The sequence below is a fragment of the Sinohyriopsis cumingii genome, chromosome 17 (assembly GCF_028554795.1).
Source record: "Sinohyriopsis cumingii isolate HCF-2022 chromosome 17, ASM2855479v2, whole genome shotgun sequence".
Classification (NCBI taxonomy): domain Eukaryota; kingdom Metazoa; phylum Mollusca; class Bivalvia; order Unionida; family Unionidae; genus Sinohyriopsis; species Sinohyriopsis cumingii.
In genome coordinates this window covers 28,852,152-28,878,645 of record NC_142977.1, presented here as the reverse complement: position 1 = coordinate 28,878,645, position 26,494 = coordinate 28,852,152, and the positions used below count along the sequence as shown (strand labels likewise).

Here is a 26,494-nt window from a genome sequence, read left to right as displayed (position 1 = left end):
TAGAAAGTATGGATCAAGAGGTGGATGGCTGGATGGTATGGTTGGCAGCAGAGTCAGCATTAAAAATAAGATGTTGCAATGATCGAGATGGATAGACAGTATCATTGGCAGCCAAGATGTCATCAAAACTGAGGTGCAGCTTGATGGCATGGCTCACTTAAGTCATGCACCTGGTTTTCTAAGATCAAAGCACATTGTGGACTAAAACTGAGGAAGAAGAAAAGATGGGGGAACAATTGGACAAAACCAATCAGCTCTTTTGTTGCTAATTGTACCAAATAATTCCCCTGTAACTCTAGAGATTGTGTCAAAGGTGAAGTTGCAATTTCCGTCATTCCCTCAGATTTAATGGCATCCCCACAAAGACTTAGCTGACAAAATATACTTTGTTCATGTGAGACACAAATCATGAGATTTCTCATTGGCTCTGAATTCTTGCATTAAGCATACTTAGTCTTCATAGTTAATTATGAAGTGACAAAGTAAGAAAAGAAAAAGAACTACATATTTAATTGACCAGAGATACCCACTATACCAGGGGTGATAAAAAATTAGTGTGCATGAACATAAACTTTAATATGTTCTAATACAATCTAGCTGTTTAGAGCCATGCAGTCATAGAATGCAGAACCATGTCCATGTGTGAAAAAAATCACATAATTATGCTCAAAAGTAAAACAAAATGTATACCACCTGTATAATAATCTTTCATATATCTGAAAATAACAAAATCCTCAATGGATGGCATGAAAAGATTTCAGGAGGCAAAGACAAGGATGTTGTCAGTTCATTGCAAAAGCTTAAAACTCATCAAATATATGTGGCAAGGGGAGGTATTGAGAAAGAGTTATTGCCCTTTGTCTATATAAATATAAACAGAAAATCTTTGGGAGGGCTGGATTTGGGAGGCAGTAGGGCCTACAAATGAATCACCATTAATTTACTACTTAATGTAATGTAATAAAACAAAAAACTGTAAAATATATGGAAATACATGTTTAATATTTAAATCAGGATTTCTCACTTAGCTTATTCAATGCCTGACTAATTGATTTAACTCTCTCCAATATTTTATCCTTCTCACTCTCATCCAAAGAGTCCCCAAACTTTTGGAAAAATTTGTCCGGATGCCAACGAATTTGTTGTTCTCTTAAATATTTTCTATATTTTGCAGAGTCTTTTTCTCCCAAGTCATGCAATAAAATCTTCAAATCATCTTCAACCGTTCTTCCACTTGGCCAAGGTATATCATTAATCCTTAAGCAATTCACCTTATCCTTACTCAATAAATCATTAAACTTTCTTTCATAGTCCAATTTCTTCTTTGTAAGATTCCTTTCCACTGTTTCCTTTTGTTTTTCCTCATATCTTTTACGCAATTTTTCACGTATATCTTCCAAATTATCAGTCCCTGATTTCTCTTTCTTTTCACTCTTCTCTTTACTCTTCTCTTTTCTACCAGATTTGGATGCAGTATGTGTGTATTGGAAGGAGTGTTTTCTTTTGGCCCGATACTCTTGACTGATTCTGTCAGCCCATTCGTCATATGTCTCCTTATTTCTAAAGCTACCAAAGTAGTCTGAAAATAGAGGCGTGATTATAATGAAGAATCAAAGGAGGGTATAATTTTTAATTTTTAAATCATTGTGCAGGGGATACTCTTGACTCTTATTTAATTTTTACATCATTGAGTAGGGAATTATAATTCCTAAGCCCAGCAAATTCAGACAAATAAATGTCCTTGATGGAAAAGTGAAATGTTGTAGCCCAGCTTTTACCAACATGGTTTTGTCATTGCTCACCTGGATTACAGTTAACAGCTGACAATGTCACATAATCCCAAACTTTTTAATAACCTGTTGATTTGACCTGTTTTACTATATCCTTATAAAAGATCTTTCTAAAGACAAAAGCAAAACTAATATGCATAATTCCAAGTCTTGAAGGAGTTAATGTAACAACAGTATTGATGTATCACAATGATATAATCCAGGATGTCTTTAAATGAATTCACAATAATACCAAAATAAAGTTTGAATCCACAGGTCAATGAGCACTTTTTAATTCCATGGAATAATTTAAGAACATTAATCCGCTCAAATTATATATGAACATAAAACAAAATAGTAAATAATTCCAGACTGATATTAAAATAATGACTGTTGACAAAACTGACTTTTATATTAAACTGCACTTGACCCATGATGCAATAGCATTTTCTGAAAAAAACTCAATCATCTTAATACAAAATTACACCAAAACTGAAAACAAGTTCACTTCTAAAACCTTCTGTGGTCATAATAAAGGCTAGGTCTTGAACTCAAACTGCAGAAAACATCACTTTATAACTAATAAACAAGAAAAAAATCAACTAGACATTAAAACTCTATCCTCAGTCATCGACAAAAAAAGTCAAGCACACAATACAAATTAAATATATATAACTGAATATACAGTGTTACAAATCTTTGGTCTTAAATAAGAAACAGAAAAATGCAAGAAGTTTTGTAAGATTAAATAAATAATTTATTTTCCTAGCATGAAAAGTGAAAACTCAAAAAGAACTTACAGGTCATGAATTAAATGCCAAATAGTCCTAAGAATTCTATCATTGGTCCAAAAGTTTGGATTATTCCAAATGAAGTTCAGTGGTGTCCCAAATGAATTCTAATCTTGCATGAACTGATGTAGCAATATCCTGCTATGTGGTAATGTGCCAATAGCCTTGAGGTATCACAAGAATATAATCCCAAAATGTCCTTGAAGGAATTTAAAATAATCCCAAAAATAGTGATTTAGTCTGGAAATATAACTGAGCATAATTTAAATAAATAAATCTTCTCAAATATTAACTAAACCACAACCTAAATCGATTCCATAAAGACTGCTGTTAAGATATGAAGTGAGTAATTCTGAAGAAAATAAAAACATTTATATAAAAAGCTAAGACACAATAAATGAACCAGGATGAGGATCAGTTTCCCATCAAATTAATAAACTTGAATCTAGAACATTTTTAATTTCTAAAAATAAACCATAGACCTTGAATTCAACATCTGTATACATTTACTTCCAAGTAACAATGATCTTAAAATATAATCTAAACTCAAAGACAAGAATAGCAATGTAATATGTTGTTTATAACAAAAAGTTAATACACAATACAAATGAATTACACATAACAATAGAATTGTTGATTCCAGAGTATAACAAAGTGAGCATTCAGATACAAGATAACCTCATTATTCCAGCTCATAATTAAACTTGCCTAAGATCTTGACAATATAAGTTTATTACATGTTCATTTTTTTTCTCCCGTTAACATTACATTGTCAGAATCTTTCAGTATTTTACTATATTGCACTTGCGTGCACAATTCATATTGTACTCATAAGGGAACAACTGTCTATTGTAAACAAACAATGGATGCAGACACCAGCACTTTTGATTTATTTTGTCTGTGGATGAAGTAAACCAAATGTTTGAGCCATTTGAAAGCAGAGAATTCAAAGTTGACAATGTGGATGATTTTACAGACTTACAAAAGAAGCTTTCAACAAAGCAAGCAACTGAAAGTAATATCAGAAATGTGCAGTGATGGCTGTATGACAACTACTTTGTAAACAAATCAAGACACTGATGTAGTAGGTGCTTTACATTTTGGTTGATTAAATTTGTTTCTGAATGAACTAAAGCAGATGTTGCATGGACTGCCACATACCAGCTGCTTTGCTACATTCTGCATTAACTTTTTTGATACAATGTTTCCGATTTAGGCAGGAGACAGATGCCAGATTTAATAAAATTGCTGGGTCCCTACAAATAACATGCAAATGACAAGGCATAAACTGTCTTATTTAGCTGGTAATAAGAATGGCAAAAAATATACTTAGTTTTACATCCTGAATTTCCCGAAATGCACTTTCTTAGTTCTGCAAATTCGAATTACATGAGCCATCTCATGGGTTCTCAAGCTTGATTACACATTTCCAAATTGTATATAATTCTGACAATATTCCAAGTGCAATTACATTTTCCTTACTGCACTTAAAATGAAATAAACATTTTATTCCATAGCATCTTTTTGATAATTACAAATGAAAGACCATATATTTCCCACATTATGATTTCAAACATTCAATGACAGAACAGAAACACACTTGCAGATGTCAACACACTGTTCTGTCGCTGCTGAAATCCAACGTACTTCATGTCGAATCATTCCAGATCAAATGGAAAAGTTGTTGCAATGTGCATTCATTCACAATATAACTCCAAATTTCAATTTTAAGTAGTCCAAAATGCCATTTTCTTTTCGAAAATTATGTCTAGCATGTGACTAAGTTAAAACATATCTGGGCTGAGTTATGTGTGCATTAATAATATTGTTGTGTAATGATGAATGTGCTCTTGTGTATTTAGTTCAGAATATGGCATACATTCAGTTACTTTGGTGTAGTGTATTTTTGTTTACATAATTAAGCCTTAGGTAGAATAAGAACATGAGCATATAATAAAAACGTTACCGCATTTGTATGGGAAAATATGAACTTGTTACAAATGCAGTAACCTATAAAAATTCCAAGTTTTATAAAAATCAGATCAGATATTTGACTTTCAGACTGGTAACAAACTTAGATACAGAAATATATCATTAATATGCATGTCTCTTGCACATTATCAAAACATGATCTTTATGATACAAATTAATATTTCAAGCTCGATAAGAACTGGATAAGCAACATGGTTCAGAAAACCAGAGAAAAAACTGCCTCATTAATATATGTGCATCTAGTTCTTTATCAAACCTATCCATTATCTTTGTGATATAAGTTTTATCAAAAACAAATATAAAAAAATATGACCAATGGAGTGGAAAAAGGGTAAGCAAATTTGATGCAAGATCACCTCATTAACATATGTGTATCTCACTCATTATCAAACTTGTTTGAGACTTTGATTACAAAAGCCCATATTCCAAGCATGATCAAAACTGGATCAGAAATATGGCATCCAGAGTGGTAAAAAGCAATATACACAAGGTCATACCATAAACTTAATTGGCTTTGGCTATATGACCAGGTAAGCTAAAATCTAAGCCAAAATTTGAATCTGAGACCATGTACTACACATCATTCCTGCTGGGCTACTAGGCTAGAATTGGAATTGCCTCACCCCCACACACATGAAGAGAAATCAAATGATGGCAGGACTTTCATTAATGGACATTTAAGCACATTATACTCAAGTCTGGGTTTCCACTGACTTTTTCCACCACATTCAGATATTTCACCTTTTATGTTGGTAAGTGAGGTTAGTTGTTGTTGTTGTAGGGTTTAACTCCATTTTTCAGTGCATGATAGGCTACACATGGCGGCCAGTATTAATGGTGGAGAAAGAACCCGGGAAAACCCCGGAAAGAACCACCAACCCACAAGAAGCTACTGGCAAGCTTTCTCACATATCCACATTGCCCGAGTGAGGTTAGAGCATCTTCCCAAAATAAAACATGGAATTCACTAAAACCATATACTGGTAGCACGAGGTAGTCATCTAAACAGACAAGCAAAATTCATTGATATTAATGAGCCATGCCTGCATCATACTGATAAGTAGAATCTTGCAGGTGTTAGAAATTGATAAAGGCACATGTCTACAAATTTTCTGTACAGACTAAGTGTATTTTCAACCAAGATCATTAAAAAATACAACTCGATGTAATTCATAAAAAGACACAAAAAAGGCAAAAAGACCTATTTGTTTTGTTACTTTCCACCCACCCCACACTGCAACCTGTACAAACCTACCACTTTAAAAATGAAAAGCAAGGATATAACAAATGCACAGAACTTATTTATTTCATTCATTGATTTAATCTGAATGTCACCAAGAACTCATTTTCCAGTTGCTGGATGAGTCCATTTTCAGTGAAGGTGAGGATTTAAGGACTACACTTACATAGACGGTAAATACTTTGTCATCAAATTCTAATATTTAAAAATTTGAAACAAAGAGGGAAAAATATGCCCTTACATCTCAATGTTATGGAAAAATTGTATACAATTAACTGGAGACGGCAGAAAATGAACTACATCACTTCTGTTGTACGGACAACATATAATCACCCACGTAAATAAGGATACTATCTTCATGTTGAAGTTCATTACTTAGAAATTTTACAGACACTTACTTGGTGCTATATAGGAAGTTGAAATAGGCAGTCAGCATGGATGTTTGGGCCTCCCAAAAGGGTTAGTAATTGGAAACCACCAAGTTTCCCACACATGGCAACCATGGTGTCTCATGCTTACACTCCCCACCAGGGCTAGGACCTGGAAACCACCAAGAATCCCACCCAAGGTAGCCATGGTGTCTCATTTATTAAAGTGTTGGACTCATGACCAGAATGTTTTGGGTTCAATTTATACAATCAATCAGCCCAGACCAGCAATCAAAGATATCAGGATTTATTTGCAATTCCATGTGAAGAAAAGCATACTAGCTAATATTACAAAACATGAATTTCAAAACAGTTATTAAAGGCACTGAATAAATGAGTGTGTGTGTGTGATTTAGATTTTTAATGTAGCTTTAACAATTTTTCAGTCATATCACTATGATGTCTGCAGTATGACAGTTTATACTGATTTCTAGCACTAGGGCATCATGCCGCAGACATGTAGCATGATGTCCCACCCAGTCACATTATACCAGGCCGATCAGTACTAACACTAACCTCTTAATGCTGAGCGCCAAGCGAGGCAGCTGTTAGTACCATTTTTGTAAGTCTTTGGTGTGACTCATCCGGGGATCGAATCCACAACACTCCGCATCTGAGGCAGACGCTCAAACACTAGACCACTGAAGCAGTTCCATGGATATTAGTTTTTGTACTGTCACCTTCATTAAATATACTCTCCTCTCTCTCTCTCTCTTAATGCTGAGTGCCAAGCGAGGCAGCTGTTAGTACTATTTTTGTAAGTCTTTGGTATGACTTGACCAGGGATCGAACCCATGAACTGCCTCATCCAAGGCGGACACTCTAACCACTAGGCCATTGGAGCAGTCTGAATATATGAAATGCTATAAAAATATGCACATACATGTATAATGACATAAAACTGCAAATATTTCAGGCACTTTCATTCCTATGCCAATGCCACTTTAAGGTATTTAGTTGTAGTTAGTTTTTGCTGGGAACTGAAAGCAAAACCAACGGGCACAAAACAAGAAACCATTTCACAAGACTGCACACACTAGATTGTTATTCAAACTTATCTTATCCATAATGTGTCTACCTAGACTGTTACTTGTTAAATTGTTATTTAATACTTTATCTTCAGATTTAAATCAGATTATTCAATTTAATCCCTAAGATATATTATTGTGCTTCTTAATATAGCTTGTTTTATTGAAATGTATGCATCAAGTATTCAAAAAAATAATTACAGTTTCGGAGGGAGAGTAGACTCTGCAAAACTACAAACCCCAGGAACCTAAATAACCCTCATCCTACATCACTTCCTCACTTCCTTTGCTCCCACTGACAAACTGGCATGTCCTGGATTCTTTCTATCAGATCTGGTCAAATTCTATTCAAATGTGAAGATGTTGTTTAAAGGCTTTTCTTTGTTAAGCAACAGCACTGATATCTGCATACTTGCCAACCCCTGGCGAGGAAAGAGTGTAATCCAAGTGGACAAAAAGAGTAATCTGAGCAGAAAAAGAGTAATCCACATATAACATGATAAAAATTCAATGAGTATATGTACAAAATGATACATTTATCCCTCTGGAATTTTAACATCAATTACTGCTTCAAAGTTTTCGTATATGTATAACACTTTGAGCTTTAAAAAGCAACTGACTTTCATATTACATTTCAAAACACTTTGTACCAGCTGAGAGTATGAATGTTTTGCACAAAAGTAAAGCACTAAGTGCTGGGTTAGAAAGCTGTGATCTGAATTCACTTTTGTTTTTGTGAACAATACTGAAGAATCTCTCAGTCAGCATTAGAATGGTAAAGAACCAATATTCCTTTCATAACCTGCCAAAGAAGAGGAAATTTATATCTTACAGTTCTTGGGTCTTTTACCTGGAAATAAGATGAAAAAAAATCCACTCTATCCGTATGAAGTAAATTGTCAGGTAGAGTGGAGTGCCATCTTGATACTTAGAAGTTCTTCTAATTTATCAGCAGCTTTCCCTGCAACATGGTGCATCATATGACAGAGACAACCTGGTATCTACAATGATGGAGACACTTTTCAAAATATAAAATGTAACTCATTTATGAATTCCAGTCATCACTGATGCAGTATCAGCTTAAAACCCCATACAATTATGCCAACTTAAGTTTATTCAAAGTATTATCAAGCAACTAAATAAAGTTTTATCCAGTGGAATCTACTGTAAAATCTGGTAATGAAAGAAGAGCACTCGACTTTGCCCTTTTCGTTGTCAAAGTCACTTAAAAGGACTGGGTACAACTTTTTGTCACAATCACTACTCCAGACTGTTACAATACTAAATGGCACAATTTTCATGGCTTCTGCAATTTTAAGTGAAGTATCTTCTGCTAAACACCTAACAATATTAGATAATTTTGTTCTTGCACATGCATATTTTCTGCAATTTTGGAATCAGGAAACATCCGTCTGAACAAAGGACCAATGTAGTCTTCTACTGCTAGAGGTTGTGCGTGTTTTATTAAGAACTTGGTAGATAACGCATCTGCATTTATAAAATTCGTGGCCACAATTTAGTTCTGCTGTATAAAAAGAAGTTACCTCAGTAGTGAAGTTAGTAAACGAGCTAATTCAAAGTTTCTTGTTTTACCACCATGATCAATATTAAAATCCTTTCCATGCAGCCTGCAAGGGGTATGAAGATCCCTAGAATGGAAAGCTGTAATGTGTAATTCATGGATTCATCTCTGAATCATCTTTTCGTCTTTTCCTAACCCATCTGTGAAATTATTTGAAAAATATTTTTGCTCTAACAGACATTGACTAAAATAAATCTGACTTGACTTTTAGTGCCAAATACATACAGACTGGTTCTTTTCTGAATTAGAACAAAGAATCTGCGAGCAAAGATTAAAAGTTAGAAAACCAGTCTGTTCTCTCCTAACTAAGCCATATAGCTGCTATAAATAGAAACCAAGGTCAAAAGTTTAAAGTAGAAACCAGCATGTTTCTTGAAGTAGGGGAACTGCTATAAATAGAACACAATACTGTTAGGAAAGTGCATGCAAGTCTTTGGACAAGTATACTCTTATGTCATAGTTACATAGAAGCCGTCTTTTCTAGAATACGGTCTGTGGGATTAATGGGATGTTAATAAAAATAAGAAAACAAATTATTAATTTTTTTGGAGGGGGTTATACCAAAAACACTTAATCCGAATACAGTTATGCGTAATACGTAATTTGGTGAAAAAAGCATAATAATTATGCCAAAAGCATAATGGTTGGCATGTATGTATCTGATGAGCATCATTTGCATAAATTATAAGGTATTCATACCAGGATGCTTTCTATCAAATTTGGTCAAATTCTGTTGATAAGTTTGTGAAAAAAGTCATTTAAAATTTTTTCCATTTTTATTAACAGTGTTCATATATGCTTGTGGATAGGCATCATATCAACAAATTAAAATGCATTAATGCATGAATGCTTTCTGTCTAATTTGATTACCATATATACTCGCGTATAAACCGAAAAATGTAGGAAAAAATAAAGGCCTGGAAGAGGGGGTGGGGGTCAGCTTATCTGCAGGCCAGTGTCTAAACTTAACAGTTTTTAAGCCTTTTTGTTGACTACTGTAATGGCTGTAAATCTTGGAACACAATAAAGATAATTTGTTCAGTGTCCATAAGATGTATATGCATATAAAAAATATCATTTTCGGTGTCCCCATGCTTATTAAACTGCTATAAAGTACTACGACTGATTTTGTAATTATTTTGTATGTGCATATTTTCTGATTTCTCCAGCATGAAATTAAATAAAGGTAAATACATACTTCATAATTTGCGGGCTGGTTGAATTTACCCGGGAGACCAAGCAGAACTATAATGTACAGTACTTACACAGTGCAAATTGTGCATATCGTCACTTAAATCCTTATTTATTCCCAAATGTATTTGATGCAGGTTTTGTTTTATTCATTGTTTTGACCAAACTGCATTCTTCCAGATAACATTTTGACTTGTCCTTAATGGCAGTTTCATTACGTTCAATCGTGCGCTCATGAGTTACTCTTTTTCAATGATATAAGTGATCCTACAACTTGAGGTAATATTTATGAAAACTGACACACGTTTAATTGTACAAGGCACATAACCATCATAACTGTTACATGTTCACAAAGAGTGGTAATAATAAAGGCTAAAATTTTGTTTATAGATCCACTAAGATCATCATCAATCTATTTTAGTTCTGTGTTTTGGCTGAACAACATCACAACTTTCCACACAGTGGAATGCTTGATGTTTTGGTGTCTCCTTTGTTGATAATTGGTGGATTTGTCTTTTGTTTTCCAACAGCAATACAGGCCAGTTAATCATTAAAACCCTGAAACTGGCTTGTGTTAAGAGTGAATTCTGACCTGCAACTTTACCAGTACATTGATGTGAAATTGCCTTTCATTCCATAATATTAGCACAATTACTGTAGTTTTGTAAATGGGGGTGTAAGGCATACCAGTCAATATTTCAAAAGCTAAGTAGGGAGACTGAATAAAAAAATAGAGAGCTGGGGACTTAAAATCAGGAGGTTTTTCGTGGCATTTTTAAGCCTTGTTTTCAATAAATACTGACCAATCATCCAGGTCCAATATGCATGAAATTCAGAGGACGCACAGTTTCTCCCTGTGACACACCTTATTTTCCCTCAGAAAGTGCCCTATTTTCATATTATGGTCAGCTGTGGCCAAACTGCACCATAGCTAAAGGTTAATATTAAATAAACAAGCAAGAGAGCCAGTGTGACTAATTAAAAGTTAGTCCTTATCAATGCAATTATTTTGTGAAACAACTGGCCCTCTGTAATAATTCAAGGAAACCACGTTTTACACTACTGTGTTATGCAAGCACCAGCAACCTACTGGCAAACAAAGGATGCCCATTTTTGTTGAACTAAAGGTGCCTAAATAGGCAGCTTCATGGTACCGTACATGTGGCAACTATTTTCCCCTTACTGTATGTCCGACCTTATTTCCTTATTGTCAACTCGTAAGGCATTTAATGTTGTTTACTATAAAACATACGTGTTCTGAATTAGTCTTTTGAGGACACATATGCTGCATGGTATGTATTTTCATTCCTTATTTCTAATTTAACAATGATAATTAACGTTCATACATATGGTATAAAAATGCCAGGTGTTCACTCATGTAAGATTCTTTGGTGGGAATGGAGCTTCAGCATTCAAAGTGATCATTCTTGGGAATTAAATTAATTGCCGATAATTTTATTGTTGTGGTTTATATTTTGTTCTGCTTTATTTTCTGATTTTTGAATTGTTGTAGAGGTAAAAAAGATCATAAATGTACATGAATGTTTAAACTTAACATTCTATTTAGTGAAGAAGCGAATTCTTTCTAGAAAAGTAATTATTTCTTCACAACAATATTCTCAGTGATACAACAGAACATGGCTTCCATGGATTGCATATGATATATATATTAATGTAGGACTTTTTTGTAGGAGAAACGAAAATCGAAGACATAATAAAATAGAGAGTTGTCTGCAAAAATCGGGCGGTATTATGAAATTGGGAAGTAGTAGTGAAATGATGCTAAAAATCAGGAGTTTTTTCCCTCCCAGCTTGACAGTTGACAGGTATGGTGTAAGGTTGCTTACATCAAAGCAAACTACAACTCAGTTTTTACGGCATTAGCATCATTTTCAAAGCATTATTTCTGAAGCTTCATTATTGTATTTTGTAGAAATTATTAAAGTTTAGTGCAGCGGTCCCACGGTTCGACTACAAGGGATGTACTTTATTCAGCAGAATGTACTTCATTCAGTGCGTGTTCCAACCTACAATGTACATGCAGTGGTGCCATTATGTAAATATGCTCAATAGCCTAATTACGAGCATTGAATCAAACCGTATTGTTGTTCATTGTGTTGTCATACAAGGATCACATTTTAACGAGTTATGAATTTACAATTTCAAGGCAAAATAAAAACATAATTACTGGTGCAATGACATTAAATGTCCGATGCAATAATGCACAAACAAACAATAATCGAGTCAAAAAGGAGATGCAGTGTTACAACAACCTGCGAATGCTCAATTCTTGTCATCGTTCGATCAAGTTATACACAAATCTGAATTAGGCAGAAACAAGAAGAAAACTGAAAATTAAATAAATTACATTTCAAACAAGTTTATACCATTTTTTTTTAATAATTATACAGGCCAACCCCAAGAGAAGTAAACATGTAATTTTTGTTAATAAAGTTTGCCTAAATCGCATGTATCTTGTGATGTCTCGGATTTGTGGGTTGGCTTATATACAGATAATGCACTTTTTAGTGTTTATACCTATTCAGTTTGGGGGGGTCAGCTTATAAGCGAACTGGTTTATACTAGAGTACATATGGGAAATTTTGTTTAGCAGTTCTAGAGTTGTCTTTAAAGGTTTTTCTATTTTTAGTAGTGGTGGCCATATCTGAAGGCTGATTGGCATCACCTGAACAAATCTGAAATACCTTTCTATTGAATTTGGTCAGATAATGCTATTAAAATTTGATACAATTCTGTTGTCAGAGCAGTTTTTAAGAACAAGACATAAATAGCATGTGTATGGACAATGGATGGAAAATGACTGCATATAAACTTAATGGCTTTATAGCCTGCTGAGTTAATAATACTAAACAGTACTTGGTGTATGATATTTGTTCAAAAGCTACACTAGACAGCTAAACCTCCATTTAGAGGACACTTTGAACTTTTACCACAAGCTGCAGCTTAAGACGGGTGAAAAGTTTAATAAATTTAAACAATATTTTGGAAAAACCATGATGACTTGACTTCCTGGCTTTATGGATGTGACGTCCATTTTCCAGTTTTATTTCCCATTGTTAATTAATACTCCACACCCACCAAAAAACCCTCATTCCACAAGGTCATAATGGCAGTTGGTGAACAAAATTTTCGATCTTCTGGCATATGATCAGACCTCTTCAATCACTCTTTGGTTTACAATCTAAGTTCTTTTGACTGATTGGTATTTTAATGGCATATAAGCACATGAAAGGTTATATCACCCTTCTGGTCATGAGTTCATGAGTCTGGATTGCTAACCAATGAACTACCACTGCTCCTAATGCCAGTCTGCATTACAAAGAACAGGAAAATTATCCTAGCAGTGCTAATATCTGAAGATCATTGGAATGGTTACTATCAATTACAACTCAAAAGCTTATAATTATATTGATGCAAGGAGGACAACCAGGTAAACTAGGAGAAAACCACAAACCTTGGATGGTTACCACTGTCCTCCATGATAGTCAGGGATTGAACATCTGACTGATAAGGTAAAAGACAAGCACACTAATGATGCTACATTGTACATTATAATAGTCAGAAAGTTCTATATAGGTACATCATCATAACAAAGACAATTTAAAACATGCACATGAAAATACTGGGCAAGGCATCTTCAAAATCAATAAAACTTACCATCCTCTGAATTACCACAGACATCACCAAATTCTTCATTTGCTTCATCAGCTAGTTTGTCTCTCCAGAATCTGTCACTGTGCTTCTCACTTGACTGGGCTCTGCCTTGTGTTGAATGCCTGCCACAATCTCCCTGGAACCTCATCTAAAAGATGAATCAATTTACTTACCAATGACAGAATAATGCTCTTTAGCATTTTTCAGCTCTGGGGACACTCAGGCTAACCTCAAAAACATGTCATAAGCAAACTAGAAATACTCTGCGTACATGGAACATGATTGACCCATGACTTAAAGTCACTGTGGAATAAAATGTGGGTCACAGTAACCTACTTACAGATAAAGGGATGCTGTACACAGCAACTGTTACCTACATTCAATTGCATTACTGGGTGTGTACAAGATAATGACCATTGCCAAAAACTTAACAATGATAGACAGAGGAGGGAATCAATTTTCCTTCATTTCACTTAACACTATAGATGATGGAGGCTTGAAATATGGTATGTGAGTGGTGGTGGTGTGTAGATGCTGATGCAGATTTAACGTCAAGAGTTCATGGGGAGACTTGATGGAGGAAAAAACTACAGTAATGACACAAAAGCAGTTTTGGGGTCTCAGTAATGAGTAACTGTGTCCAGAAAACTTGAATTGTGGGTGAAAAGGAAAGAAAGAATACTAGTATATAAGAAAAGTGTGTGTGTGTGTGTTAATAGAGGTGTGGAAGCGAGAAAAGGAAATAGAATGAATAATTACAAAAAGTGAGTGCATGGAGTGAAAGTAATTTGTACATGGAGTGGATTTGTAATTTGTATTCTTCTTTGGCATTCCACTGACACTATATGAGAAGATTGAATCCACAGGCTTAAGTTTAGTATTATTTCTGCAAGTGGATCACATAATGTTAATTTAACAAGCTTAGTAATAGTGCGCCTCTGATGTTCTATTTTCATTTTCCACTGCCTCTCATGCATCCCTAGCCCCACCATATATACATGTCATTACTGGTTGATCCTTCTTCACCTCTACATACACATTCCAGTCACATAAAATGTTTCAAGCTTGTCTCTGTAAATCTATATATTCTTTACATTAGATAGTGAATTTTAGTCACAAACACTAGTTTAGATGCAACTTTGAGCACCAAATGTGTGAACATTCACATGCAAAAGAATCAGAAATCTGGAGCAAATAATTATGTTCCAGTCCTTTAATATTTTGTTTTGCTTTTAATGCTGATTACACCAGGGCACCAAAAAAAATCCACGAATGTGCTCATCCTAAAGAAAGAGGTCAGACCAGTTATGTTTTGGCATCTTTCCCAGCAGAATGAGTGACCATCTGACCAGCCTTATACATGATTCTCAGCCTTACTCCCTACGAAATGAAAAACTAAAGTTCTAAGTTCTTTAGACCAAATTTTAAAGTACTTCTTATATCCCAAACAATCCCAAGTTTTAACTAAGGATTTTAAAGGGTGTTGATAAAATAGAAGACTTTCTACAAGCATTATTTGATACAAACTTTACAAAAACATTATCTATGAAAAAAACAGAAATATCCTCATAGAAAAAAAATGAAGATGAAAAATTCAGGTGAGGTAAACCACCTTGTTCCCACCTCTCCTTCATCAGCAACTTGACTAGTCTGTCTTGTCTCTACAAGCTTGTCTAATAGAGATCTGCATGATATCTCCTCCAGGTTCACTGCATCCAAAAGATCTGGGAATTTCTCCATTAGTGGTAGCACCAAGTCTGTGTAAACTATGGAAGTAAAATGAATAATCTTATACAAGCAGCTTGAAAAATAGCATAAAAGATCAAAACTGTAGTAAACCTAATTATTACATCGAAAACAAAACACTATAAATCTGATTGGTCAATTATTATTATATAAAATCTAGTCTTTCCTTTAAAAATTATTCCAATGGGGTGTGAAAACTCCCAAAATGTCATAACAAGCAGAGATGTCAAACTTAAGGAAATGTCACTGGCTACCCATCAATCCTAACAATGAGTTGCCCCAGTACCTGATCAAAGGGAAATTTTATTAAATGTGAACCTGAACTGCTTTGTTGTAGGTTCACACATGCCAACCCAGAAGAGATGTATAAGTGTAATTATTACTAATATAAGTGGCTAAAACACATTATCTGAGCATAGGAAGAGCACTCTACATATTACATGTCATAATTATAGAAAACTGATGAAAAATGCATGTTTATTTTTTTATACTTACCTGCAGTTAAATTTTTTGTCATAGATCAGAATAAATCTATGTGGATTAGTAGTTAGGATAAATTATCAACACAAAAAAAAATTATAAAGTATTTATAAATAGCACTCACATTAACTAGTCAATATGTCTACAGTAACTTTTGTGAATAGTTGTAGCTTCTACAAATGATGACTGCTGTATTACATCTCTGTCAAATTCTTATTTAAAATTTTTAAAGTGCTATTGATTTGTCATTTTCAGGATGCAACATCAGGGATCTTGGAAATGCTTAATTACGCATAGTTGGGTGCCAAATTTTGATTTGGGACACAGAAAATCACTGAGGCAGGAGTCCTCCATACGCATGTAATAGGTGTGCAGCAAAATTCAAAGACTTGCCAGTCCTGCTTCAACCAACTGCTTTGTGGGAAAATGTGTTGATGAATTAGCTGTGCTGATATTTACAATGACAGAATTCAGTGACTGAAAGACCCCTTGATACATACATGTTGCCATTTTATAAGAGTACATAAAAAAGAACATGATGCAATAGCTGGACGGCAAGTTCAAAGGCTTTGACTGGTGGCTGGGTGGGAAAATGTACTGATATTTACAGTGATTGAATCTGGAGGCAGAAAGACCCAGAGATGCACATGTGGTCGTTTATAAAAGTACATCAAATAAACAACTTTAGCTTTCGTTATTGTGTTCATTTCCGAATGTAGTGGAATAAGCAGTCCACGTAATCTCAGAATCAAGACGTGTTGAGACTTAGACAAAATGCCATTTGTAAGTGGGTGAAAAGTCACCTAAAAATGTAAACTTCACCTTCTTCTGTAAGGAAAGCGAAAACGACTTTGCCCTGTGATTATTTAAGAGGTACATTGACTGACCATACCATGTTTTTTTTTAAATGCCCCTCATCTTATTCCGGTTAGTTCTAGTGTTGATGCGAAATGTATTCATCAAGGCATCAGTAGCTAGGCCTAGTTTTGATATCAATTACATTGACAAACAAACTCTTGCCCATTCACAAGCATTACGTCTTGATAGCTGATTGACCATTAACCCTTTTCTATTTAAGGTAGCAACTATCAATTTCCTGCATGCTATCCTTTGAAGATAAAACATACAATTTGTGTTTTAAGATCTGAATCAGTGATCGGGATACATATTAACTGCCTCTTATACACTATTTCGTTATAAAATTAGTTTGAAACTGTAAGTGAACCAGTAGGCCTAACGGGAAATAATGGCGGACTTCGCTAAGTCTGGGATGTATCAGTTTATTAGATTGTCTGTTTTCTTAAATCATCGGGCAAATAGATTCAGAAAAAATATACAAATCATTGAAACCAAAGCCCTGGCAATATTTTATTAAAGATTTAACTTTAAAAGGCAAATTATGTAGGTTAGAAACGTATGGGACAGTGCTATGTTGTGGAATTTGTGAGATGAGCTTTAAGGTCTAAGTTGTTTTCTGACTTCACACATATTCGCAAAATACGGGAAAATACAGGAAATCAGATACTATTTATTTGCCTAAAATTACCACAAGTACGTATACAAATAAATAAACCATAAATTTGCGATCCTGTCAATGGACTGTTGTAATGAAGCTATATTATAGGGAGTGATTATATTACGAAAACCTCTCAATCTAAAATTAGATGCACTCACATCTGTGTTGATTCTGTAGGAAAGAAGGGACTTTTGATGGCGGGACTCCTATTTTTACCAAAATGGGAATCCTGCATTCCTAGTTTTTAAATCCTAGTGAGACCTCTGAACATATTATAAAGTTTAACAAATTCCCTCTCCTCTAACATTTTTCAGTCATATAACATCCTTCAGTCACATCGATAAAGCCCATTTATTATGATATATGCTGCCATTTATTTTCAAATTTAGACTGGTCCACTACGTATGTGGTATCAAAATAGAATGAATCTGTGACATGTGTTTCATATTCAAGAAATCCATCTGGTTTAATGGAACTGTTTCATGTGGATACAATAAAAAGAAAATAAGGAAAGTAGACGTAGGTCTAACAATGATCACAGTGGCTCATAACTTGTTTCCAATTTAATGATCAGTCATATATACACAATACAATCATGCAAAATAAGTTGCTAACAGGTTGAATATGTCATTTTCCTTTGGCCAATAAGAGGACAGTATTCCAGTCATTTAGTTACACTTGCATAATTAAGTGGGTGCAATCATAAAAATATTGTGCAGTAGCATGGGAAAATGGTATGACATTCATTAAAGGAATGAAAGCAAACCAAACTTTGGAAGGCATACAAAGTCAAATGCCTGAGCTAAGCATCGGTACCAAATTCATTATGATCGTGAAATGGAAATATCAGTATTGATTCATAAATAGGTTGCACAAGAAAAGAGAAGCATCCTCCCTTGTATTATTATATAGTATATGTATGACAAGTAAATCATAAACAACAATATGAGCCACTATGATGATTAAATGTGCACATGACACAAGCCTTGAACTGTAATTATTATTCTGTGTCTTGATCTGAACTTGGTAACTTTAACTTAAGGGGTACCTGATTGTCCATTACCCAAGTTATTATCAAGGGGCAGGTACATGAGTACCCATTAGCATCTTTAATAACAAGATCATGTGACGTACATGTGGTATGTACGTGAAATAAAAACTGGCAATACACAAATTGGTAAAACAATATGGGAGACAACCTTAGCTTCAAGAATTAAAATGCAGGCTATGCAATTTAAAAAACTAAACTATTATCAATGATTTTAACATGTACAGAAATGTGTTGTTGTTGTAGTTGTTGTTGTAGTAGGGTTTAGCGCCATTTTTCAGCACATGATAGGCTATACATGGCGGCCAGTATTAATGGTGGAGGAAGAACCCAGGAAAACCCCAGAAAGAACCACCGACCCATGAGAAGCTACTGGCAAGCTTTCTCACATAGAAACATTAGCCAAATCCAAGACTTGAACCCACGCAGACAGAGGTGAGATGGCAGTGATCCATAACGGAGAGCGCTTTAGACCACTCGGCCACTCGGGGCCCCCCAGAAATGAGTTAATGCAGAGTTTATTATCAGTGGAAATAATCAAATAACCCCTCAATTTTTGTTGGCTTAATGAAGGTAACTTAAGAAACTCACTAAGAATGGAATTTTTGCCAAAAGAGTAAAGATTCTAAGGTAATAAATTCATTACAAACTTAAAAGACAGTGTAAGGAACGTTTATGGAATGTTAAGACCACCTTTAATCCCATACACAATGTGCCGTCAGCATTGGGTGTATGGGTGCAACACAGGTTAAGTTTTATGGCAATGCTACCATCAGCCTTGGAGAGGCAGTTATAACATATCTCTTTTAATGGGCTGACAATGGCGATCTAGCAACAGCCCATCAAGCCTTTGAGCAGAAGCACTAAAAATTCACTTGAATATGACAGGTCAACTGATCATAACACATTGTTCTGTGAAATTAAAGAACCTTAGTAAATTTAAAATATCAAAAAACCAAAGAATTTAATTTAATATAGTCCCAAGCAATTTCAGTCTTCAGCTTTCCCTGTAGATACAATACTTTGGGAAAACTTGTGCTCTATCACAGATACTTGTAAAACTTGAAAAACAGACTAAAATTTGATAATGATACTTGCTACTATATGCTGTAAATCAGACCCAAATGTGAAAATATAAAATATACTTCTGTCTTTCAAATATTTAATTTGATTATTGGTTTGGTTATTGACTATAAATATTAAAAATTTTCACGACTGACACATTTATGTGGACAAATATGAATTAAATCAGCAGCTTGTTTTATTTTTACTCAGAACTAAACATGCAGGGTGTTGTGGTGGACTGGATGGTAGTCTGGAGTTTAAGATGCCATCCTATAGCAAATTATGTGAGGTCTGCCTGTGCAAGAATTTGGAATCAAAGCTTTCAGAAGAAACCTTGCTCAGGTACAGATAATACCTGTGATGTCAGAAATTATTTATAGTAATTCAGACTTTTTAATGTCATCAAAGGTAAAAAAAAGAAGAGCTAAAATCCAAATGTAAATGTGCCCAAGAAAGAAATCCCAATCCTTCAATGAAAAATCCTGGCAACTGCAGAGCAGTTTTGTACCTGTGCTAGCTCTGTCAGCATGCTTCAGTGCTCTTTCCAGTGCTAGATGAAGAGGGCAGTTCAGCTCCCTATCTTTCTCATATGGATTCACTCCCTCTGAGATTAGGTACCTATAAAAGATGATTTTGATATACTACTAACTACAGAAAGAATAAGTTTCACATCATACTTTATTTTAATTTTTATTTAAATGTTAAATATTTAACAACAGAATACTAAGCCAAATATCTATGAAAGGGTGTCTAATTATTTTTTTTCTTTCTTTTTATTAAGTCTTCATAATTTGGGAAGGACAAGTTGCATTATGCAAATTCTACATGATCTGGGAAGGACAAATTTGATTTTGCAAAGTTTGCATGATTTGGGCAGCATAAGTTGGATTTTACAAAGACTGTATGATCTCTGTCTGCATGATTTCTACCATATATATTGGGACACAATAAAATAATTTTTTTCTCCTGTCCCAGAACTTATGGTGAAACTTTTTCATCTATGTCATATATCCCAAGACTTAAGAAATGAAATAAATTTGTATTGAGTTTATGCGCCCCCCCACCTGCATGTTGCAATAAAAGAGATAAATAAAACGCTTATTTGATAATAAAAAGAAAGAAACTAACCTTGTATTGTTAACATTTATTCCTTTCTTTCATCATGAGCATTAAAAAATAAATATGTTCACAAACTCATATATGTAGTGTACACTTCCATATGGTAGCGTGTATTGCTTATGTCCGATAACACATGACACGTTGTTCATTGACATGAACATTGAGAAACAAATCGTGTTTTGGTTGTGCTCAAAAGTTTGAATATGCTATCTGGCTGAAAACTGGATCCAACAAAATTGCAAACGAGATGGAAATAATCAAACAATATCTTGAAGACAACTGTCATTCATGCATGACATGGTGTTAGGTGCAAAATAACCAAGATTGAATTATCTCCAGGTAACCATATGACAGTATCTCACAAATAAAAATCATTATTTGAAAACACATTCACTTGAGTGCAAGTGACAATCATTTTGCTAGCCTGGGTTACAAAGGTATCATTAAAGCAACTTATTTCTGTATACTATTTACCTGCGGACATCAATGCCAGTTTGTATTAATTATAACTACAAATGCAAGCACACAGAAGCCCGGGGTGGTGAATAAACACAAATGGCAGTGAGCAATAAACTCATTCTTTGAACTTACGGACAGGACATCAAAGACGAAGCTTATTTTTATTACAAAGCAAGTCAACATCGGGAGCCAACTTTGGATACTTTGAAGCCTTTTAAGGATATAAATACAAAAGTTATTTTATTGCAAAGCAAGCCAACCTTGAAGCCAAATTTAGATTCATTAAAGTGTGCCGATTGTTTGTTTTGGAATATCCAAAGACGGCTGAGATACAGAAGCTAACTTTGGTTCCTTTCCACCAGTATTCAAGGGTGTGTGTGATTAGGATTTTTAACATAGCTTTAACAATTTTTCAGTCATATCACTACGATGTCTGCAGTGTGGCAGTTTATAGTGATGTCCAGCACTGGGGCTTCATACCGCAGACATGCAGCATGATATCCCACCCAGTCACCTTACCCTGACACCAGGCCGACCAGTCCTAACACTAACTCTTAATGCTGAGCGCCAAGCAAGGCAGCCACTAGTACCATTTTAGTAAGTCTTTGGTATGACTCGACTGGGGATTGAACCCACAACCTCCCACTTCCGAAATGGGTGCTCTAAGCACCAGGCCACCGGAGCGGTGAGTATTCATGGGAATATCAAAAATGAATTGAAACATTGGAAAAATTTTTTAAGTGACACAATATAGTGCTTCATGCACAAACATCGATGACCAAGCATAGCCCACAAGATTTGGAGAAAATAAAATCATTTGATAAATTTCGTGAAGGCAAGAAGACAAGCAAACGATTTTGCTGACAATATGATCATTAACATCGATGAAATTCTAGTGTACTTTGATTTCATTCTTGGATGGACTGATGATAAAACAGGGGTCACAAGTGTGAGAATCAGCATGCCTGATGCAGATGTGAAAAATATCTGACTTTAGTCCTTGCAGTTTTCGCTTAAGGTTATGTGTTGCCTCTAATGACACTTTTTCACAGTATGAGAAAACTAAAAAAATATTATCCATGCACTGAAAGAATCAATCATACTTGAGCAGGAGAAGGTTGTGTTGATGAGATGATTGCTGCAGTGGATAAAAAATAGTACACAGTTTTATATTTTTTAAAACAAAAATTCAGTTGGAGTGCATTTTCCAACAAGTAATTTTCAAATGATTTAAAAGATGTCCCACAACTTATGACTCAAAAAGAGAATAATGTGACCCAGAACATTACAGTACATACAAAAATTACTTTTAAAATTAATTTACTTTGTTCCAACATATGTGGTAAATATGGTAATCCCTCTATTTGAATCACTGGCATTATTCAACATTTTTAGACTATTACAATGTTTATATATGAGTGAAAAGATCAGTAATGCTCCTACTTAATAATTAATTCACAATAAATTATTATTACCTCAGCATCACACTTGATCCATGTTTACAGCAATAGTGAAGAAGGTTTCGTCTTTTATCTAGGGCAATATCTGGAAGTTTTATCTTGTACTTCCTAACATAAGTCCTTAGTCTCTGGGGCCTATCTTGGTAAATGTACTGTTTCAACTTTTCAATGCGATCTTTACCCATTTTCATATTTACATCATGGATCTTGATCAAACTGTAAGAAAAAAACTAATTATTGATTAATTAAAATTAAAATAAAATACTATTGCACTGACTGAAACATGACTTTCTTTTAAATCTATTATCTAAATAATAATAATAATAATAATAATAATGTGGACTTAGCACAGTGCCTAATCTTAAGATGCTCATAGCGCTTGAATAAATATGTAAACATTTACAAGATTACAAAAACAAACACTATAAAATTATAAAACAAAAACATGCTGACAATAGTTCAGGAAGTAAATATTATTAAATCTTTATTTGTGCTAGTGATTGCCAATCAGATATAATTTTTGCTTGGCTGAATCATTGCAATAAGGTCAACATATTTTTGAGGATTGAATGTTGTGCAGATTTCTGACACAAAATAACTTTTGCTCCTCTAGTGTAATGTGTCTTAAATTGTGTATAAATGACACAATGATATTTTTCTTAACAAAGAAATGTGAAACATGGAGCAATTCAACATTATAACAAAATTTTATTGGTTTGAAAGAAAACAAAAACAAAAATAAGGGACTTGAGCTAAAATGTAAAGAATCTCCTGAGCTACATGTACCACATAATCTTTATAAAAGATATGTCGCTTCTTTCTCTACATAATGCACATAAGCCTGAGGATGTTTAACCCAGAGTAACCACAATCCATTACCTTATAAAAGCAAGAACAATTTCCTTTTCCAGTGATTCTGTTTGTACCAGTCTGGAGGAGGATTTTTAAAATTATTAACCAATATATAATACATATACAGGGGTAGAAAAGATCATTGCACAGGATCATGGGACAACAAAATAATCAATACCAATATAGGCATCCAAACTGATTTCATCTAAATCATACACTGATACAGTCACACTTGACTACTAAACAATGGGTATATGCTTGCTCAAGATAATAATGATAACAGTAAATATGGTAGTGATAGACCATGCAGAAGATTGACAATAGGAAAGGTAAAAATAATGAAAGATTGCCATGCTATGTTTTTATCCATTTATACTCAGACCAGTTTGGCAATTGTGGCAGCAAGGATGTAAGTGAACCTGAACCGGAACAGCCCTGAGAATCACTATGTCCTACCTACAACCAATGACTGCATTTAGAATTTGATGGTGGATAGCTCTTGTTGATGGTACGATGTGAGGAGCTTCTGCCAATGTGGCAGGTGTTCCATGTCCCTATGGTATGTGGAAAAAAGCTAAACTCAGAATTTGCAGACGCAGATATGTGTCCTAACTTCTTGCTGAGATATGCCCTGGTTCAACCAGAAGGTGGGGTCACATATTTGTCAGCGAATATGTCTGCTAGGTTTTTGACGATCTTTATCGCACACTAAAACACCATCATAAGGTTCTCAATAGATTTCTAAACTGAAGAGTCAGTTGACCCTTGACCCAAAATCTCAAGAGTCAAAATGAAAATCTCAAGAGTCAAAACTGAAATCTTGAGAGTCAACTCTTTTGGACAGTCATGAGACATTAGCTAAGATTACAGTTATTGGTGGAAACAAATGATGTTTAAGATTTCTTGTCTTGTGCTGAATAACGAGAAACACTTGTACAGTGTTTTCTAAGAATCATACAATGATTTTTTCAAAGTGTTTATCTTGCTAACTTTAGGATTCCTGTGTGTATATTTTGAGTATGAAACAGACAGCAGATTATTTTATACTTTAAAATATTTTCAACTTCTCAACATATTCTATTATAAGGTGCTCAAATCAATTTATATGCAAAAATACATAGAGGTCTCAGAAATGCTTAATCACATACATTGGTCCCCCTCTTGAATGCCTCCCATCCGACCAGTGGCTACCTGCTCTTTAAGACAAGAATCTGTTAGCATCCCCGCTAACGCGACCAGCATATTAGTGCAATAATATAAAATTCAACCCTCACAAGTGGACACATTTTATTTTAATATGTATCCAGAACCAGTATTTTATTCATAACGTGTGTTAAGAAATCCGATTCATGTTTCCTGATATCAGGTTTCTGTTACTTAAAGAAGTGTTGACTAAAGTATATGTACCACCAAGGTTAATATTATATCATTTACACCTCACAAGAAGCCACATTTATTCCATAAAGCTGAGAAAGACTCAAATTTTAATCCATACAAAAAGGTAAGTGTATGTACATGTAATCAGATTAGCCTTACTGATGTGTTATCATGGGATGCTGGGTTTAGTCACTGATAATTGTTAAGATTACAATTATTGAAGAGTAGTAACAGCTAAGAAGTAGCAGCATTGATGTACAATACACAAGTCAGCAGCAAAATGGTTTGAGAGCCTTTATGGCATCCCTTAATAAGATGTTGAGCTTGTTCAATTTGATAATTAGTGGCTATTACTACTGACAATAATTGTCAAGATTACAAATCCTAACAGCTGTGTGGTGCTATTGTTCAGGTCAAATATGTGTGATGTTAATGCTACAAATCGAAGCCATTTTGGTTTCTCTCACTTTTTGTAAAGAAATGTAAAAACAATAGGGTACCAGACTGCAACTAATGAATCATGTGACAAGATCACTGCCTTTAAAAACACATGGCATTTTGGTTAAATGTAGAAAAATTGTTTTATCAGTCTTGTAGTTGGCAACATTGGAATAAGCTATTCTGTAAATGCCCGTTATTGTAACTGGACGCACACAGCCAATGAGATTGGATAGTGAGCGAATTTCACAGATTTTCACAGAAGCCTTATAGGCAGCTAGTGCTTGCCTTCACATTTATTTTCTATTACTATAGGACTTGGAATTATTTGGAACTCCGTGCCAGATATTCATTTTCTTATACTGCTTTACCATTATTTATAGTGTGCATATTTAAATTTTAAATTATTGTTTAAATCTGAACTTGCTGTAATGCAATCCAAGAAAGAAAAAGGGAGGAAGCTGTGGCCCTATTTCCCAACTGATTTAGAGATAAATTAGTAGGGGAGAATCCTGAGAGCTTTTAGAGAGGAGGTATGTCAGGTCCTTGATCTCTTAGGGATCCCTGAAAAAGACCTTCCTAGGCCTGCTGAAATACTTCAGCACATGGTTGCCAGAGTAGAGGACATAAAGGAAATGCAAAATGGGGGAAGAGGAAAATACTTGATCTTCTCTAAGAAAAACATTCCCTTGTACCCCAAAGATTCCATTCTGGAGTTCAAGGGGCATAAATTCAAAATTGGAGTCCCTCCACCCATAACATGAATGCTGGGCTATAAGTATATCAAAGTGCATTGCTCAGGACTACCATTGGAAATTCCAACTATGGAACAAAAAGAACAAACAAGAAAAGAAATTTTTGAAATTAAACTGTTATGGTACAAGATGGCAACCTTTTGGGGCTTTCCATCAATACTAACTGGAGTACGCATCCTCCATATGAGTGAGGAAGATGCCAAAAGGCTACCTCCATTTGTGTATGTAAAAACCTGGTACCGGGGATGCCAATGCAATAAAATACATAATCGCTGTGGGAAAACATGCCACCAGCCCAGGAAATGCCCCAATCCCTCATCAAAAAAAACCTATGCAGCTCAACTGAAAAAAATGGATCAGCGCATAGAGAAAGAATTACATGATGTTCCAGATCTGTTGGAAGAAACCAGAACCAAGCAAACTCATCTGGAACCTCAAACAAAAGTGCCAGAAATGCAAATGGAAGTGACTGTGGGGGACCTA

The 26,494-nt window shown here is 34.6% G+C and overlaps 1 protein-coding gene across 2 annotated transcripts in view; it reads right to left on the bottom strand.

Moving 5' to 3' along the window:
* Positions 1–981: 981 nt before the first annotated feature.
* LOC149778332 (NF-kappa-B inhibitor-like protein 1) overlaps positions 982–26,494 on the bottom strand; it is a 28,390-nt gene continuing 2,877 nt past the window's right edge. For both annotated transcript variants that reach the window (XM_089939146.1, XM_089939145.1), the window contains exons 2-6: positions 22,605–22,805; positions 20,060–20,169; positions 15,320–15,462; positions 13,700–13,844; positions 982–1,579 (exon numbers count right to left, since the gene is read on the bottom strand). In XM_089939146.1, the coding sequence (XP_089795272.1) occupies positions 1,011–1,579; positions 13,700–13,844; positions 15,320–15,462; positions 20,060–20,169; positions 22,605–22,780 (1,143 nt within the window). In that variant the 5' untranslated portion in view covers positions 22,781–22,805 and the 3' untranslated portion in view covers positions 982–1,010. The remainder of the gene's footprint in view (positions 1,580–13,699; positions 13,845–15,319; positions 15,463–20,059; positions 20,170–22,604; positions 22,806–26,494) is intronic.